The sequence below is a fragment of the Zalophus californianus genome, chromosome 1 (assembly GCF_009762305.2).
Source record: "Zalophus californianus isolate mZalCal1 chromosome 1, mZalCal1.pri.v2, whole genome shotgun sequence".
NCBI lineage: Eukaryota > Metazoa > Chordata > Mammalia > Carnivora > Otariidae > Zalophus > Zalophus californianus.
The window spans coordinates 169,371,079-169,391,766 of NC_045595.1; the positions used below are offsets into that span (position 1 = coordinate 169,371,079).

Sequence of the window (20,688 nt, forward strand, 5' to 3'; positions counted from 1 at the left end):
CGCTGTGTCTCTCTCTGTCAAATAAATAAATAACATCTTTAAAAAAAATATGATTCTAATGCTAAGGTGGGAGGAAGAAACACTTTGCCAAAGTTTTTGTAACTATTTCACCACCAAAGCAGTTTGCCTGTGGACGTATCTACCAGTGGTTTGTGAAGTCTCATGACCATTCAGGAAGGAGACGCCATCTTTCTCTTCTCAGGTGTCTCAAATAGGGAGTGGGAAAGGGCCAGAGGCCATGGGCAAGCCTCTTGCCAAGCCTCTGGATGAGATCATCATCAACTCCACCCCAGCATCCAGCTCAGCTTCTTTAGAATTTCACAGGCTGCAGCCCTTGGACCAGCCTCCTGTCAGGTTCTCAAAACAGCAGAAAATAAAGTGGATCCTCCCCACAAAAAAAAAAATTGGGAATTCTTACATTATACTGTTATTTTAAATATGCTCGTCTTATGTAGTGTAATTAAGGAAAAGAGCAGATTAGGATCTCAAGAAAGACTTTTCCAAGAAGACTCTTTCAAATTAGTTTCCTTTTAAAATGTCCTTACAAATCCTTAAGCAACTTTCAAAAAGAAAGTCTTATGGTAAGGATCAAAGACATGCATTGGGTAAGTAACTCATTCCTAATAGAAAAGATATAGTAAAATATTATGAACTCTCTCTGCTTGATCAGAAAACAAACTTTTCACCCATAACAAGTCCTTTAGTTCAATTCTTCAGGAATTTCATTCTATTTTAGTTTCTGTATAACAATATTCAAAGCTGTAATTACATCCTCTATAATCAGCCCATTCCCAATGTAATTAAGAGTGCCACAAATTTAAAGCTATGACCTCACTGCTGAGGAGAAAAGTGTGTGGAAGAGATAATTTATATTACATGTAAATAGACATCCTTTTATGCCAACAAATTTAAAACATTAAAGAAAAAAGTAACATTATAATAGAATCATCATGTTCCTGATAGTTTTTCTTCCATCATTTCTAGCATCTGACTCTAATCAATAAACTCTTTCCTATTAAAACCTGTGCTCTTGCTGTACGTTATGAAAACTCTAAACCCCTTCAGATGCCTCTCAATTCTCCTCATTCAACTGCCAGTCCACTATGGGGATAAAGATATATGTGAGGTGAGTGATTCCTGGCACAATGTTATGCTAGTGTAAACCAAGTTTTAATTGGCAGAAAAGTCCATCAGTGAAGTGTGTAACTTCTAAGCAACGTGAATAGAATTTTATCTCACTTAAGAATCAAGAATTTTTTTTTTAAAGACTTTATTTATTTGACAGAGAGAGAGAGACAGCGAGAGAGGGAACACAAGCAGGGGCAGTGGGAGAGGGAGAAGCAGGCTTCCCGCCGAACAGGGAGCCCAATGTGTGGCTCAATTCCAGGACCCTGAGATCATGACCTGAACCAAAGGCATACGCTTAACGACTGAGCCATCCAGGCTCCCAAGAATGAAGAAATTGTGGACAAACTTAATGTGCCACATATTATAATGGTTCAAGCAAAACATTTTTTTAAAGATTTTGTTTATTTGACAGAGAGAGAGAGAGAGCACAAGTTGGCAGAGAGGCAGGCAGAGGGAGAGGGAGAAACAGGCTCTCCTCTGAGCAGGGAGCCCAACATGGGGCTTGATCCCAGGACCCTGTGGGATCGTGACCTGAGCCGAAGGCAGCTTCTTAACTGACTGAGCCACCCAGTGCCCTGCAAAATATTTTATAAATGTAACCACAGCCACATTAATAGGAAAGGACAACAACAATAACTAACACTTACCAAATGCTTACTATGTGCCAGCACTATGAGAATCTTAGACGAATTATCTCATTTAATTTTCACAAATGGCCACTGAGATAATACAATTATTGTCTCCATTTTTTCATATCAGGAAACTGAAGCTCAAGGATGTTAAATAACTGCCCAGGTTAATTAGCTGGTAGAGTAGGGCCAATATTGAAGCCAGGTCACCTTGAAACTCTTGTTTTTCCAGCTTTCAGGCTAGACTGTCTATGGGTTCTGTTACACAAGCAATTTAAACCAACTATTTTTTACCTTTACTCTTCCACTAAGGCTCCTGGTGAACTACAACTATTACCAACCAACAAGGGGTGGGGGGAGAGGGAGTAGTGAAAGCAAAAAAGCAAGATAACTGTTTACCAAGATTCTCTCCTCCAGTCAAATTCAGGAATTCCTTTCCATATTCTGTATAGCTAATCTATCTTTTTAAATTATACAAATGTTTAGTCACAGTTGATAAGTTGCTGAAGCACCAATCACAAAATAGAACACACTCTTGTATTTTTCAGATTAAAGAAGCTGATTGACCAAGAAACCAAGTCCCAGGAGAAGAAGGAGCAAGAAAAGGAAAAAAGGGTCACTGCCCTGAAAGAGGAGCTGACCAAACTGAAGTCTTTTGCTTTGATGGTGGTGGACGAACAACAAAGGCTGACAGCACAGCTTGCCCTTCAAAGACAGAAAATCCAAGACCTAACCACAAATGCAAAGGAAACATATGCTAAACTAGACCTCGCTGAAACCCGAGTTCAGGAAGAAGAGCAGAAGGCAACCAGATTAGAGAAAGAACTGCAAACACAGACCACAAAGTTTCACCAGAACCAAGAAACAATTATGGCAAAGCTCACCAATGAGGACAGCCAAAATCGCCAGCTTCGACAAAAGCTGGCAGCACTCAGCCGGCAAATTGATGAGTTAGAAGAGACAAACAGGTCTTTACGAAAAGCAGAAGAGGAGCTGCAAGATATAAAAGAAAAAATCAACAAGGGAGAATATGGAAACTGCGGTATCATGGCTGAGGTGGAGGAGCTCAGGAAACGTGTGCTAGAAATGGAAGGGAAAGATGAAGAACTCATAAAAATGGAGGAGCAGTGCAGAGATCTCAATAAGAGGCTTGAAAAGGAAACATCACAGAGTAAAGACTTCAAACTCGAGGTTGAAAAACTCAATAAAAGAATTATGGCTCTGGACAAATTAGAAGATGCCTTCAACAAAAGCAAACAAGAATGTTACTCTCTGAAATGCAATTTAGAAAAAGAAAGAATGACCACAAAGCAGTTGTCTCAAGAACTAGAGAGTTTAAAAGTAAGGATCAAAGAGCTAGAAGCCATTGAAAGTCGGCTGGAAAAGACAGAATTCACCCTTAAAGAGGACTTAACTAAACTGAAAACATTAACTGTGATGCTGGTAGATGAAAGGAGAACAATGAGTGAAAAATTAAAGCAAACTGAAGATAAGTTACAAGCTGCTTCTTCTCAGCTTCAAATGGAGCAAAATAAAGTGACAACAGTTACTGAGAAGCTAATTGAGGAAACAAAAAGGGCACTGAAATCCAAAACTGATGTGGAAGAAAAAATGTACAGTGTCACCAAGGAGAGAGATGATCTAAAGAACAAACTGAAAGCAGAAGAAGAAAAAGGAAATGATCTCCTGTCCAAAGTTAATATGCTGAAAAATAGACTTCAGTCATTGGAAGCAATTGAGAAAGATGTTCTAAAAAACAAATTAAATCAAGATTCTAGTAAGTCTACAACAGCATTACACCAAGAAAACAATAAGATTAAAGAGCTCTCTCAAGAAGTGGAAAGACTGAGACTGAAATTAAAGGATATGAAAGCCATTGAGGATGACCTTATGAAAACAGAAGATGAGTATGAGACTCTAGAACAAAGGTATGCTAATGAACGAGATAAAGCTCAATTTTTATCTGAAGAGCTGGAACATGTTAAAATGGAACTTAACAAGTACAAGTTAGCAGAAAAGACAGAGTCCAGCCATGAACAATGGCTTTTCAAAAGGCTTCAAGAAGAAGAAGCTAAATCAGGGCACCTCTCAAGAGAAGTGGATGCACTGAAAGAGAAAATTCATGAATACAAGGCAACTGACGACCTAATATGTCATCTCCAGGGAGATCATTCAGTTCTGCAAAAGAAACTCAATCAACAAGAAAACAGGAACAGAGATTTAGGAAGAGAGATTGAAAATCTAACTAAAGAGTTAGAGAGGTATCGGCATTTTAGTAAGAGCCTCCGGCCTAGTCTCAATGGAAGAATCATCTCTGACCCTCAAGTATTTTCTAAAGAAGTTCAGACAGAAGTAGCAGACAATGAGCCACCCGATTATAAGAGTCTTATTCCTCTGGAACGAGCAGTCATCAACGGTCAGTTGTTTGAGGAGAGTGAGGACCAGGATGAGGAACCTAATGATGAGGAATCTGTGCTATCCTTCAAGTGCAATTCATCTACTCCCTGTCCTGTTAACAGGAAACTATGGATTCCTTGGATGAAATCTAAGGAGAGCTATCCTCAGAATGGAAAAATACAAACTAAACCCAATGGCAACTTCATGCAACCTGGAGATCTAGTCCTAAGCCACATGCCTGGACAGCCACTTCATATAAAAGTTACTCCAGACCATGTCCAAAACACAGCCACTCTTGAAATCACAAGTCCGACTACAGAAAGTCCTCACTCTTACACAAGCACTGCGGTGATACCAAACTGTGGCACCCCAAAGCAAAGGATAACCATCCTCCAAAATGCCTCCATAACACCAGTGAAATCCAAAACTTCTGAAGGCCTCATGAATTTAGAGCAAAGTATGTCCCCAATTACCATGGCAACCTTTGCCAGAGCGCAGACCCCAGAGTCTTGTGGTTCTGTAACTCCAGAAAGGACAATGTCACCTATTCAGGTTTTGGCTGTGACTGGTTCAGCAGGCTCTCCTGAGCAGGGACGTTCCCCAGAGCCGATAGAAATCAGTGCCAAGCATGCGATTTTCAGAGTCTCCCCTGACCGCCAGTCATCATGGCAGTTTCAACGTTCAAACAGCAACAGTTCAAGTGTGATAACTACTGAGGATAATAAAATCCACATTCACTTAGGAAGTCCTTACATGCAAGCTGTAGCCAGCCCCGTGAGACCTGCCAGCCCTTCAACACCACCACAGGATAACCGAACTCAAGGCTTAACTAATGGGGCCCTAAACAAAACAACCAATAAAGTCACCAGCAGTATTACTATTACACCAACAGCCACACCTCTTCCTCGACAATCACAAATTACAGTAAGTAATATATATAACTGACGACTCTCACCCTCATCCGGTCTATAGTGCTATTTTTGCAAGGAACTCAATCCTTTTTAATTATCCCTCCACATCCCCCAAAAGACTGATTGAACTTGTACTTTGGGAAGGTTTGTGCATGAACTATCCAAGAGTATCTGAAACTAACTAAGTGTTGCCTGCAGTAGTCATACCAAGTGTGCACTTACTGTATATCTTTTCATTTACATACCTGTATGGAAAATATTTAGTCTGCACTTGTATAAATACATCTTTATGTATTTCATTTGCCATAACTCACATTAATTTCACTGCAACTTGTCTCGATGAAATACTTTAACATTTTAAAGCAGTAAATAATTTGTTATTTTTACCATTGCTTGCTGAATTTTTTTTTTTTTGGTCATTTTGTATTATATTTTTGCATGTATAATAGAATTTTACTTCCTGTTCACAAGGTCTATTAATTCTTCCTTAAAAACAAGTAGGACCTACTTCCCATTTCCCATTTACAGTCAACTTCTGATCACATGTTATTAGAGGAAGAGGAAGTGGTTCAAATAAATAAAATTTATGTCTCTTTGTTTTTAAAGTGAACTGTAAGATCTCTCAGGAGCAAACTTAACTTCCTGCTTGAGATGTATCTCAGTATCCTTGGTGCCCAGCAAAGTGCTTAGCACATATTGAGAACTTAATAAATGTTTATTGACACTAAGTGAATAAAACTAAGTAATTTGCTTTTAATAAGCACATATGAGCTGATGGTGAAAGTAAAAATGAAATGTGACAGGAAGCCAGAAAAAGCACATTTGAAAACACAAGTTACCTTGACAATCAAGAGTTGACTGTATTTCTACTATAGGCGAAAACCCTCATAAAACATATGTATTTGCATCCAAACCTGAAATTAGCCACTATGATATATGCTCTTGAACACTGCTTCAAAGCAAAAATGTCATTCTTGTTTTTTTTTCCTATCTGGATCCCATAATAGTTTGGATTATTTAAGGTAGGTGCTTCCTATCTTGCTTATAAATTGGCTATATTCAGAAGCTTACAATGTAATTGCATTTCCCCCCCACCTCTAAACAAGCAAATAGAAGCCAAAGATAGTTTCAAACACAAGTTACAGAAAAGGCATATTTAAAAAAAAAAAATCATACATTATGTTAGTTGAGGAAAATTTCTTCTGTGATTATTGTTATGCCATTTACAAGATAAGTGAGAAAAATTTAGCCAAAGCATTCTAAGAATTCTGATACTTACATTATAGGACTCTTTGAAAATGATCTATATTTCCATAGCAGAGAACAACAGTTTTCAGAGGACCATTTTAAATTACAAATCTGGTCCCCAAGTTGAATTAAAAAAAAAAAAATCAGACAAAATAGCTCATTATCAGTTTCCCCTTTCCAACCTCATAATTGTTAATTTAGTTTGGTCAATTTTACTGCCAGCTACTGATTTTAAACACAATTCATTTAGACACCCAGGCAAACTGTGAAGATCTTTAGAAGTAAAAGAAATCTTCCATGATTATCCTCCTTTTCCCTGCAAAATCAATTTCATGATAGCAAAGCAAGTATTTGTTGACAGAAACACTTCCATGGTGATGAACGGCAACACCAATGCTGTGGGCTTGCATCATCATTAAATAAATTTGGATGAAAGCTGAGGCTGGTGATGAATGAGAAAGCTTCTGTTTAAACACATTTATCTTGGGAATCGGCAGTGACCCAACTGTGTTACAAAATACATGATGGTCTAAATGTTTTTCAAAACTATTTTTATTTATTTATTTATTTTTAAAGATTTTATTTATTTGAGAAAGAGAGAGAGAACGAGGAGCAGGGGCTGGAGGGAGGCAGAGGGAGAGAGAGAAACAGGCTCCCTGCTCAGTAGGGAGCCTGATGCAGGGCTCTATCCTAGGACCCTGAGATTAGGACCTGGGCTGAAGGCAGATGCTTAACCAACTGAGCCACCCAGGCACCCCAAAACTATTTTTATTTTTAAGTCACCTTGGGCTAGAACTTTAGAAGAAACTACATACTTAATTTTACATTTTTCAAAGTAGACATTGATAATGCTACTGCCTAAGATGCTTTTTTAGATATTATCAAGAGAGGGTACACATAACATGTTGAGTGTGACAGAAAGTAGAAAGAACGAAAGAACAAAGTCTTCGCAGCGCTTCCCAACTTTTGTCACGTAATGGCCCAGAGAGAAAATATGTTGCCCCATCTGCTGAGGGGACATCCATTCCTGGCACACCTGTAACTAACAGAGTTTGAAAAGCTCTGGGCTCTTGAATAGTTCATCCCTTTTGTAAGGGTTCAATTTCTCATGTGAGCCAGAACAATTCTCTACAATAAAGTTAACACCATAGGATCTGTGCTCCATGATTATAATGCACAAATTCTCATTTCATCATCTGCTCTAGATATTTACTACAAATAGGCATCCCAAGTGATTAACGTTACTAAAAGTTTACTGGACTTTCAAGGAACTGAACCCTCTTTTAGAGGTTCTTCTACTGGGAGGAAAACTTCAGTATAATAATTCACATCACCATCAGAATTTAGGAACACTGTCATATTAATAACATATATAGATTATTAAAAGTGTTACTAATTAAAATTTATGGTAAAGACAGCATCATTTCTGAAAAAAAAAAAGCATCTGCCCCTTTCCATAAAATCATACATTAAAAAAGAGCATTTTCCCATTCACACATTCTAGACTTTTAGTCCTCAATTTCAAAGTTAAATTTTTATTTATTTTTTTCCTAAATATTTTATTTTACAGAGAGAGAGAGAGTGCGTGCACAAGCAGGGGGAGAGGGAGGGTGCCTGGGTGGCTCAGTCGTTAAGCGTCTGCCTTCGACTCAGGTCATGGTCCCAGGGTCCTGGGATCGAGCCCCGCATCAGGCTCCCTGCTCAGCGGGAGGCCTGCTTCTCCCTCTCCCTCTCCCCCTGCTTGTGTTCCCTCTCTCGCTGTCTCCCTCTCTGTCAAATAAATAAATAATATCTTAAAAAAAAAAAAAAAGCAGGGGGAGAGGGAAAGGGAGAAGCAAACTCCCTGCTGAGCAGGACCCTGGGATTGTGACCTGAGCCGAAGGCAGATGCTTAACTGACTGAGCCACCCAAGTGCCCCTCAAAATTAAATTTTTATAACCGTGTGTATGTTTCAAAGGTTATAGAACTTTCTTTTTCATTTGTATATAATCACAGAAGAACCTTGAAAGCCAGGAAGGAGGAAGAAAGTCACACTGGAAAATCTTCATATGAGATATGTAAGGGTGGAAGTTTGTTTTCTTGGAAGAAGGAGGCCCATGAGAGACTCACAGAAGACAGTTTTTATATACATCTGATAAAATACCTTCCTTTCATTTCATCTGAAGTCCCAGCTTCAGAACCAATTTTCATTTTACTCAGTTCCCCTATCTCTTTAATTTTTTAAGCTGCAGCATCCTACCATAGATTTAAACGATTTTCCATATTCTTCTGTCTTTTTAAGAACAGTGGCAAAACTCCGAGGTTGCCTCTTCCCTGGGGGCAATGGCAAAAATAAAATCATCACCCTTACTAGGACAATGTGCATTACTATAGTTGGATCTGTACATATAAAGGAAGGTCTCTATTTGTTCAAGATGATGACAGGATTACATAAATCTACTCAGAAGGTCTCTACAACTATACTTCACAACGCCAAGACATTAGGACATAGGTCTTCATGTCACCCAAAGGATAAAAAGTAGGTTGTACTATAAGATGGTCATAAAAGGGATATTTCATTAAAAAATTCTTAGAATTGAAGCCTAAGGATTTAATGATCTTTATTGACTGACGGAGAACTCCAGACAAAAACATATTTTTGGTAGCTTTTTGATTCTGAATCTTTACAGTGAGTCTCCTCTGAAACTTAGAAGACAAAGGCAGGGAAAGATCTTTAAATTAACAACATTCTAATTTCCCTATACCTTGGTTTCTGTTATTGTTTTTCCCTCCAAAAATCATTTTGCTTTGCAATCCTAAAAGAAAACATAATCAGGCAAAAATGCATGCCCAAAACATTAAGATCCTGTGTTTCTCAAAAGTAAAATCCAACATACATGTATAGGAATCTCCAAGGGTAGGACCCAGGAAGCTGCACCTTTAACAAATTACTCTGCTGATTAGTATGCACTCTAAAGTAGGAATTTCACTGTTTAAGAAATTCCTACATTGATAAACATTAGCAAATGTGTTCTGACGGTAGTCCTGCTCTATCAGAATGAATTACACCTGTCCAAGGAAGTGTGACTATTCTGCCCTCTAGTGGCTGGCATGACACATAGAAAGCTCATTCCCCAGGTTTTCTTTTTATTCAGAAGAAAAGCTTAATAAAAACTATCGCTTTATAGGGTGGGAAGGTTCCTAGTTTTACAACTGTAGCAAAGCATAGATGCCTGAATTTTTAGCTGAGCAGTAGCAGGCTGTCTGACACCTACAAGCTGTTTCTCCCTCAGATCCCAGGCTCTCAATAACCCTACAGCATTTCTTGGGAATAGTCCAGAACACACATTAAAGAGAGCAGTTTGGATGAACCAAAACAAAGGACTCCATTCACCTTAGGCCACAGTGGAGCAAATGCCAAGAAAAGAGCAAGGAAGATAAGTGGTTCAATAAAGTCCCCAATCTTAAACTCCCTTAAATTCATTTTCATTTAAACTCCAAATCTTTTCCTTTCCAACTGATGGACGCTTCCACTGTGCAGTGAAATTAATCAGAGCAGGCATCCCCCAAAGGCAACACTGTAGGGCACAGAATCCTTAGGGAGTCCAGCCAGTTAACTGGCCAACACTTCTAAGTACTTTATCATTTGCTAATGAACTTTAACACTGTTCATATGGTAGCACATATAAATCTGTCAACATTCCATCAGGACACTAGTTTTTACACTTAAAATGGTGCCATAAAAATGTACTCTGGGCTACAGTCAGCTATCCTAGGAATAATCTTTACTTGTAGCTTCATTTTAAAATTTCACAAGAGAAATAAAATTTGATTAAGGCAGTTTTTGAAAGCTTTTTAAGTTTTCCTATTTTAGTAATTTTCCTTTTCTCCCATAGTCAAATGGTCCTGTATGATATTTTTGTAACGTTATCTAGGATTTTTTTTTGCCTCTGAGTTCTATTTTGCTTTTGAAAGCCTAGTCATCTTTGCATAACTAACAATGTATACAGGCCCTACAGGTCTACAAAGGCTGTTTCACTTTGCATTCCTTAGGCCTCTGGAAAGGTGGAATGGGTTCACTGACATGCCACTCATGTCTCAGTGACATGCACGGTGTCTTCTCTTCAGAGCACCACATGGACACAACTGGTTGATCCACTGATCATGACATCCACTGAACTGCCTGTCTTCTACCGACACTGGGGCAGGTATGGAGAGAAAAGATTCACTGCCCTTGAAAGGAAGGAGACAAGAAACAAAAGAGTATTAGATAACATTTAGTCAAGTGCAAACTAAATTCATACAGTAAACTAGAGATTAAGCAGGACTAAACAGTAGATTAATCAAGGCTTCACAGAGCAATTGAGGCTTGAAATAGGCCAAGGAAAGATTTAGAGAAGTGGACTTACGGGGTGGGAGGGAACATTTGAAGTCAGCAAACAAGATCAGGTTCCAGTTCATGCCCTTCCCAGTCAGCTATGGGGCCCTAGAAAAGTCATTTAATTTTTGTGAAATAAAGAGAACTGGACTTGGTGATCTCTAAGATCATATCTAGTTCTAACTTCCAATGATTTCTGAATTTTCTCCATGTCTTGACACCCTTTTTAAATTGCTAAAAATTCCTTTGGGAAATAAGGTTGGGCATAAATAAACCGATTATCTGCATGAGTTTCCTTTCAGAAATTAAATTTCTTCTTCCTCATTTTCCCACTTGCAGGTGTCCTAACTACTAGATGGTCACTAATGATGTGTTTCTTTAAAATTCTATGAATCAGCCTTTTAATCTTCAACATATCAGCTCTTTTCTTTTTAGAGCAAACTTTCTCAACCTCAGGACTATTGATAGTTTGGATCTGATGATTCTTTGTTGGGGAAGGATGTCCTGTGCACTCTAGGATGTCTAGGAGCATTCTTGGCTTCTACCCACTAGATGCCAAGCAGCATCCCCCAACTGTGACAAACAAAAATGGCTCCTGACATAGCCATATGTTCTCTAGGGGTAAAATCACCTCCATTTGAGAACCACTGCATTAGGGAGATGGACTGACTAACTCTATGAGCCAGTTCCTCTTTTACAGGACTTGCTGTGGGAAAAATTTAACAGCTCATTTGAAAAGTCTTATGTCTGGTATGTAAAGATGAAAATCTTGAGTCTGACTAAACATAAGCCTCAAAGCAACTTTAAAAATCTGCACTGAAGACTTTAGTTGTTTCTACTAATTTGACAGATTGGCCCAAAGCATGTGTGTATTTGACATTTATATTTGGGTTAATATGCTGTACCTTTGTTTCTTTCAATACCACATTACAAACTTGAGCTTTCAGATGAGCTTTCCATTTCTCACATGCCTTCAAGAGAAGAAAGAAAAGTCTAGAGAACCAACCACCCTTGCCTTAGTGGGTGAAAAGGGTTTCAGGAGGATTCCTAAGAACTTAAGAGATAACCCTTTACTGTCTAGACCTTTCCAAAGAGTCCTCTCTGAGAAGTTTCAATTCCCTCTGTAGTAGCTTATAACCACCAGAGGCACAAATGTCTTCTATTAGAATATAAGCATTCTTCATTCTTCAACAAATCAGCTACAAGAATGAACCAACAAATATTTATGAAGTACCTAATATTACTCATTGCTGTGCAAGGCAGTTATGCAAGTCTAAGATTTAGAATCTAGGGTGGGAGTTGAGGACTACCTTAAAAGGTAATTAACAGCATAACACAGAGAAGGAATTCTTAGATAATAAGTACTACAGGAATTTGGAGGAGGAGCACGTTACTCTGGGGGCAGGTTCAGGGGTTAGGTTTCAGAAATAGATGAGAGATGAGGAAGAGTAGGATAAAGAGAGGACAAAAGGAGTTCCAGGGAGGTGCCCACAAGAGCAGAGGTGTGAGGGCAGGTAGGAGAGGAAAAAAACAATGTTCAAGGAACAATGAGCAAGTGCAGTGTGGCTGCAACTGAGATGGTTGGGGCAGGGTTAAGGCTTAAGGGCCCAGTCCTGTTGGACTGTGAAGGGCCTCGAATATAATGCTAGGGAGCATTCTGTCTCACTTCAGAGAAGTGAGATAATGGAAACAACTAATACTTTATACACTTATTTCACAACAACCCTATAAAGTAGGTATCTTCACAATTTTAGAGATAAAAAAATTTTAATTCTGAGATGTAAGGAAAATTTCTTCAGGTTGTTCTGTTAGTATGTGACAAAAACGAGATGTCATAACACAAATCTACTTAAATTGTCCCATTCTCTTTCCAGAGAAACATACTGAGAAGCTACCACAGTACAAGTGGAAAGCATAATAAATTGCTTTTGAACCTCTCCCATTACTTAAGGGCATAGACAGGTTGCCTAACGTTACATCCCTGTACTCACTCTTATCTCAAAAGTCTCCCACTTTAGCCAGAACACTTGGAATGCCCCTAAATATACACAGGACTTTCCCCTACCTCCTCCCCACTGCTCTACATGGATAATTTTCTCTTCTCTCATCAAGTGACTCACACTGAAAAGTCTGGCTCAAGCCCTACCTTTTCTGAAACCTTCCATGATCATCACTACAGTCCAGAGGGTTGGAAGGCTCCCCTTCCAACTCCTCCCATCTCCCTGAGGTTACTGTTTGGGGAATAAGAGATAATGTTGAGAGGCCATGCCCCACATAAATGGGCAGGCATGGGGAAGATGGACTTGGGGATGTGCTGTGGATAGGACACGGGAGAAAGCAAGACCAAGGAGAAGCACAATTCCTCATCATCAGGAAAATGCCAGGCATGCAGAATGAGTTGGAGTATGAGGTACCTGATTGGCTCAGAGGTGGCTGGAGAGCACAACAACAGAAGTGAATAAAAATGATCCACAGAGGGAACAACACGACCATGCATATCAAAGCTCAAAAGTAAGTAGTGCCTTGATAGTCCTGATAGTGACCCAACACCTCCAGAAAAGACAATCAAAGGATTAAAGTCTAGCCACCATAAAGACAAGCACCAGCAACTTAGGGACTTCTGCCTCTGCAGAAGACCAGAAAATCTTCCAGGATGGTATTCCTTAATTCAGGATTTCCACTTCTCAAGCAACACCATTATCTTAAAAGGAAAGAATGATGGTCCCAAAATCACCTTAAAGAAAAAAAAGCAGCAGCAGTAGCACTGTTTATCTTCCGAGCTCAGGGGGAAAAGTGTTAGGGTTCAACCCTGTCAGTCTCTAAATTCTGCTTCCAATTCAGGATGAAATAACTGTAAACCAAGGAAACATCACAAATAAAATTGATATTTTAGAGAAAGTCGTCAAGTTGGTCTTCAATGTTATCTCTCGTAAACAAATGCATAAAAACACTTGCTTCAATGCAACCACTCTTTAAACAACTCACAACAATTCCTCAAGAACAAATTACTATTCTTCATTATTAGTGAGTTGACTGCTTTTCTCCTTCTCTTAAAAAAAAAAAAGCTATCCCTTTTCTGTTCTTTGCCTTTTAATGGTGTTCTTACCTGAATTCATTGATATCAGGCTTCAGAAAATTAGTTTTATAGAAAGAGAAGTTAACTAAAAATTAACTAAAGGCCCATAACATAAGAAACATTAAAACACCTAACAATCCCTTCAGGGTAACAAGGAGGGGGTCAATGAGTAAGGATCTCAGTGAAGAAGGATGACATCTCTCATAGTGACAGGCATAAGCAACACAATTCTTGTTATATAAAACTTTTTTCTGATTATAAGAATAATACATATGTATTATAAAAATTTTAGGAAATATAAATGCCAGGGCCACTAATTTTAGCTTCTAAGAAGGGTAATGAGAGGACTAGGGAGAACAATGGACAATTATTACTATTTTTTTAGGCCAACCTATCAACTATGGCCCTAATCCAGGTTTTCTCAGACTGCCAATGAGGAAGGAAATGTGCTCTGGGGGGAAGGGGGGCATCCTGTAATTACTGAATGCCCCTGTGCCAAGGACTGGCAGATCCCCCCACAGAATATAAGTTTATGTAATCTGTCTGCTCAGTCCAGACACAATGGCAGAGGGGCCAGCCTGGTCACTGGAGGACGGGGACAGGAATTCCTTTCCCCTGATAGAAATCAGTGCCTGGATAACGATTCAATCACTACACATCGTTCAAGAACTGGGAAGAAATGCCTCTAGTAGGGGGCTGCTCTCAGAACTAGCTGTACTCTTATCAGTAAGATTGGTGGCCTTGTGGCAGGGCGGCGGGTGGGGTGGGCATGTGGGCACAGAATAGGGCCCAATAAAACTCACTTCTCAGGCTCGGGGAAAGGAACGTAGAATTATCAGTCGTAGAAGAAGAGATTGGCAGGTGAAAAGAATTACATTTTCCCCTTGGGTTCTCAACCACTTGAATGGTATCAACAATTTCTCTCATGATGATTCTCAAAGCAAGATCTCCCAAGTTTTCAATGCCTACCAAACAGTTCCACATGGAAGGTCCACCTACACTTCAAACTTAGAATGTGCCCACACCCCACTGCACTGCTCCTTTTGGGTTGCTCTTTGTCTTACTTCTGATGATGGTCCACTACCTTCCTTGTTCCAAGGTTCAACATCTGGGAGCCATTCTCCACTTTTCTGCTTACTCCCCAGATCTAGTCAGCCACACTGCCCTGGTATTTCTTTCTCTGCCCTCCCCCTTTTATTTGGCTACGACTCCCCAAATCCAGACCTCAGTACGGATGGTAGTGTAAGGTAGTTAATCTATTGCATTCAACCCCTCACATTTCTAATCCAATCTTCACTCATGTTGCTAGTGATCTTTCTACAACACCTTCCTAATCATGGCAATTCTCCAGTCCTCTCCACCCCACCACCACCAAAAATAGCACTTACTTCACACTTACATTACTGAGTATCCAAATTCCAAACTTTCTATCAGGCCTCCATCTCTTGCCTCAACTCCCTTTGAAACTGGACAACCCCTGTATCCTAACCAGAACACAGTACTGACCATCCTCCCACATACCATTGAGCTTTCTTGCCTTGCACCTTGCTCATGCTGTTCCTAGAGCTAGAATAAGCTTCTCACTTTGTTCCTCCTTTTGAAATCTTACTCCTATCTCAAATGCCCATCTTCCTCCGAGTTTCCAAAATACTTCTGTTTGTACCTCTATTATAGGACTTTATTTTGCCTCTTTTTTATAATCTCTCGTATACTATACTACAATCTCTTGAGAGCAAGAATCCACTATCATTTATTTATTTTTTGAAACTCTTAATATCAACATTTCTCAAATGCAGTCACTGATCACCTTTATAAAAATCACTCAGGACTCCACAGATTTCCACATGCCTAGACCTATGAAAACCAATGCAGGAACTCCGCATTTAAACAATCTGCCTGGTTCATTCTTGGGCTTATAAAGTTTAAGAACCACTGCACTACATTACCCAGAACTTAAATACCGCTGGTAGTAGGTGTTCAACAAAGGCTAACAACATACCTGGTGGCCATAGCTGGCTTGCATTTGTTCTTTTCATAGACTCACAGAATGTCAGGGCCAAAGGACTTCATTTCATTTTTCAATTAAAAGATAGGAAAAGAGAAAAAAGTAGAAAATAGTATGTTTTCAAGTACTCTAAAAAAAGAAAGACAATGACCAGACCAAGTAGGATAAAAAAGGAAAAGGTTGTGTGGAGAGATCCTTTTCTGGGTCAGAATTGCTTAGAAACTTGGCCCAGTAAACACAGTACTGCTTGGTCAGCTCCTCAACTCCCATGCTCACTAACATGTCTCCGATAATTAATAGGAGAAGGTAAAGCAGAAAAACAAGGAAGATGAAATAACCAAAGAAAATAAGTTATGACTATAATCAAGAAATACGCATCTTAAGCACAAATATAAGGAAAAAGACGAAGTTCATTTCGTTCACATTAGTAACAACAAACACTTATCTGGAACTTTGATGGGCCAGGGTCTTTCCTACTCCCCAAAGAACATTAAAGTAATACTCTAATACCCAGATAAGTATTACAGATGAGGAAACTGAAGCCTGAATAGCTAAATGGCTTGCCTGAGGACACACAGCTAGTTGGTGCCAGAACCAGAATGCAGACCCAAGTCTATTTGGCATTACAGCTTCTGCTCTAACTGCTAACCCAAGGCTGTTGTAAAATGTAAGCCTGTGAACAACTGAAAAAACTTAAACGGGTGCAAATGAAGAAATGAGAAAGAAGGGGTGGGATGATCACCAAAAAAGAAAAAACAAAACAAAACAAAAAAAACCCTGAGGTAAAAAATTTGACAGATGAATAAAAAGAAAGGGGATGGGGCGCCTGGCTAGCTCAGTTGGTAGAGCATGCGACTCTTGATCTCAAGGTTGTGTTTGAGCCCCACATTGGCTGTAGAAATTATTTAAAAATAAAATCTTAGGGTGCCTGGGTGGCTCAGTTAGTTAAGCGACTGCCTTCGGCTCAGGTCATGATCCTGGAGTCCTGGGATCGAGTCCCGCATCGGGCTCCCTGCTCAGCAGGGAGTCTGCTTCTCCCTCTGACCTTCCTCCCTCTCATGCTCTCTCTCTACCATTTTCTCTCTCTCTCAATAAATAAAAATCTTTAAAAAAAAATAAAATCTTAAAAAAAAAAGGAAAAGAAAGAAGACAAACAAGGAAGACAACACTTCAAGGTTAGTATATTTTACCTTAGCATACTATTTCTATATGTGATGCTATGCGTCTGGGTACAAAATGGAAGTAACTGGGTTAGGAAGGATTTTTGAAAACTATTTCAATGTTTATTCTTGGATTGTCCTCACTGCCCATGTTAGTGTAATTACCACAGAGAGATTGGGATATAACTAGGTACAACCACAAAGCATATTACATTATAAAATAAAGGCATCAACCTCCTCAGAAACTAGACAACTCTTCAGTAGAAATCATAGCACTGCAACTCTATTTAAAACCAAACATTTTCTCACAGGAGGTTAACAGGAATGAACGAATCCAACTATAGGGTTTCCTTTTGAAGGATCTCTTACCATATAAAACTGTAAAATCTATAGTGATAAAGTTTTATTGTATAATGAGGAAGTTCTGAGAAAATCATGAGAAAAAAACCCAAAGCAGCTTATGAAACTCTAGGCTATCTGCCAGATTCATTATCTGTCATTACCAATTTTTTTCTTTATACAAACTAGTAGTGATTTACCAAACAATACAAAAGACAAAAGAAATGAAGGCAATAATATTTCAAAGATTTTTTTTCCAGTTTATTATTTCATCCTTTTCATCACATCTATCATAATCACTTATATACTTTCCCATTAAAAAGAGATAAAAATACAAAATACTGTTATTCTGATAACACAGCTGGGTCCCTGAGGGAGTCAGGCAGCACTGAATCTGCCCCCACCCTGCGTCACTAACCCCAATAACCACAAATCAAAATGATAAGAGGTCTTTGGGAGCCTTGAGTCTTTCAACCTCTAGAGCTAAAGGTGTACTGAGGGCCTGTGCAGTCCTTGGAGTCAGGAACACTCCTGAGGGAACACTGTTTTCTTAGATAATATGTTGCCAATACATCTCCAAAAAGTTCAAAGCACTTACAAAATTAATTTCATTTACAGAAAAGGGAACATCCTGACTCCAGCTGTCTAACTAGGATCTAACAGCTTCCCCATAAATGCTGATTTTGGTATGCTTTCAGATGTTCACCCTCCATGATAATAAGAAAGAGCACAAGCATCAAGTAGAAATTGGGCTACATAATTAACACGTCAAATAAAACTGAACACATTTTCACCTTTCTGCACTTCTTTTGGTCACAAAGGCTCAATATCATTTACTGACTTGTAACCAGGGAGTCTTGTAGATTGCTTGGTTTCTTTTTAGAAACTGTGGACCAAGTAAGCCAACATTTCAAGAATTTAGTGAATACATTCCACACATGTACTCCGTTTCTTTTTCCTGCTCCTTAGAAAAAACCAATGCCTCTGCCTCACTGAATTTGGCATCCTCAGACCTGTAATCCATTCCAAATCCTAATTTCCATGTTGAACTGAGTTAAACATTTAAAAAAAAAATTCTTTTCTTCTATGAATGAGCTTTCCAACTAGCTTAATCTCCTCCAAGACATCTGCTTTCTGATGGAACCCAGGAGCCTCCGACTCTGAGTAGAACATTTACTGTGTGGTCTTAAAACAGACATATGCATAGATTCCGCCTGCAACATGCACTCCAAATTTGGACAAAACTTTCTTGGAGCTATTTGACATAATGTTCTATAAAAATGATTCAGGATATGACACATTTTAAAGCTCCATATCTCATTTACTGAAATATGTCCAAGTATAAAATTCATACAGGAAGAAATTAAAAAAACACATAGAATCATTTTTTAAAAGGCGAATGACATTTAGGACCATTCTAATAAAATGACTAGCCTTTGCTGCCATCTAGAGGTAAAAACTATGTAGTGCAATCAGTTAAGACAAAATTGGCTTGCACCATCCATGGTCTACAAACAATGGGAGCCCAGTAACTTTCAGGCAACTGACCCCACCAATGACCATCATCCCAAGCCACGTTGTCTTCACCAAAGCATAACAATATAGTGTAAAACAAACAAGCCCCACCAATATTGTGTTCCTATACCAATTGGTTTATCACAGGGATTTCAGTTCTGAATAACCTGCGGTGCTCATTAAAAATTCACATGCCCATATTCCACACTCCTAGACAATCGGAGTCAGTAGGTTCTCAGAAGGGATGTGGACATCTGCAGCGTTTTAAAAGCCCCACAGGTTGATGAAAACCATTGAACCTCCCACACCCAGGCAGGCCAGAGTTCCAGGTGAAAGAAAACTTAAAGCTTATTCTCTCTTTTCTTTTTAAAGATTTTTTTTAAAAGATTTATTTATTTTAGAGAGATAAGAGAGAAAGAGAAAAGCGTGCAAGTGCGGGGGGGGGGCGGGGTAGAGGGAGAGGGAGAGAGAAACCCAGTGGACTCTGCGCTGAGCCCACAGCCCCACATGGGGCTGGATCTCACAACCCTGAGATCATGACCTGAGCAGAAACCAAGATTTGGATGCTTAATCGATGGTGCCACCCAGGTGCCCCTTTAAGATTTTATTTTTAAGTAATTTTTAAGTAAACCCAATGCAGGACTTGAACTTACAACCCCGACTGGGTTGTAAGTTCGGACTCAAGAGTCCGATGGTCCACCAACTGAGCCAGCCAGGGATGCCACAACTTAAAACTTACTTCTAAAGGAGGTTCAACTATGGCAGTGTTTCTCAAAGTGTGGCAGGCTGACCACTTGCATCAGATGAAACACCATGAGAGTTTATTAAAATTGAGGATGTCTGGGCACATCCATAGACAAATGGAATTATAATTTCTAGGGGGAAGGCCCAGGGATCTATAATTTAAATAGGATTCCAACAGATTTTTGTACAATAGGAGAACCAATCTAAATCTTGACAAAGTTAAAGGACATTGCAGAAACCCATCTTCGAAAGGCTATTATTTGCTATGGTGACAAGATCAGATAACTTGAATTAGTCAATCACTGATTTCAGTTGCAGCTGCTACTGCTCATGTTTGGGAAAATATGGTTGATATGCACATAAATGTTCTGATTTCTGAAGTGTTTCCTTCTTTTTTTAATCTCTTAATATAACTTAGTGTTGCTTTTTGTAATTGTATACTTACTGTAGAAAATGAAGAAAATATAGAAAATAGAAGAAAAATAAAAAACACCTATAACTTCACTAACCAGTTACCCACTCACAGCACTGGTATATTTTCTCCTAGTATTTTCTCTTCAAACATACATAGTTAAAGCACATATATAGATTTTAATCCTGCTTTTAACATTTCTGAATAAGCATTTTCCTGTATCTTCAAAAGCATCATTTCAAGACAGTATAATACTTACATGTGATTATAGTGTAATATATAGTGTAAACATTTGTTATAAATAATGCAAAAGTGAATAGCCTTGCCTACATCTCTAATTATTTCCTGGAAAAGATTCCTAGCAATAAAATGAATGAGTCACAAAGTGTGAGTTTTAGGTATCTTGAGACACTCTACCAAACCACTATTGTAATCATCACCATGGTCGCCCATCTCACCAAACCCTTACTGGGCACTGAGTTTTACTATATTTTTTTTTTAAAAAGATTAAGCTAAGTGAAATAAGTCAAGCAGAGAAAGTCAATTATCATATGGTTTCACTTATTTGTGGAACATAAGGAACAGCATGGTGGACATTAAGGGAAGGAAGGGAAAAATGAAGGGGGGGAAAGTGGAGGGGGAGACGAACCATGAGAGACTGTGGACTCCAGGAAACAAACTGAGGGTTCTAGAGGGAAGAGGGGTGGGAGGGATGGGTTAGCCTGGTGATGGGTATTAAGGAGGGCACGTATTGCATGGAGCACTGG

At 39.0% G+C, this 20,688-nt stretch overlaps 2 protein-coding genes across 8 annotated transcripts in view; one reads left to right on the forward strand and one right to left on the reverse strand.

The window, feature by feature from the left end:
* CMSS1 (cms1 ribosomal small subunit homolog) overlaps positions 1-20,688 on the reverse strand; it is a 377,532-nt gene that overhangs the window by 345,152 nt on the left and 11,692 nt on the right. The gene's annotated exons all lie outside the window — the stretch shown is intronic.
* FILIP1L (filamin A interacting protein 1 like) overlaps positions 1-20,688 on the forward strand; it is a 53,127-nt gene that overhangs the window by 26,648 nt on the left and 5,791 nt on the right. For 2 of the 6 annotated variants that reach the window (XM_027582441.2, XM_035726389.1), the window contains 2 exons: positions 2,306-5,078; positions 6,073-6,087. In XM_027582441.2, the coding sequence (XP_027438242.2) occupies positions 2,421-5,078; positions 6,073-6,087 (2,673 nt within the window). In that variant the 5' untranslated portion in view covers positions 2,306-2,420. The other 4 variants (XM_027582443.1, XM_027582444.2, XM_027582446.1 and 1 more) reach the window with 4 other exon arrangements.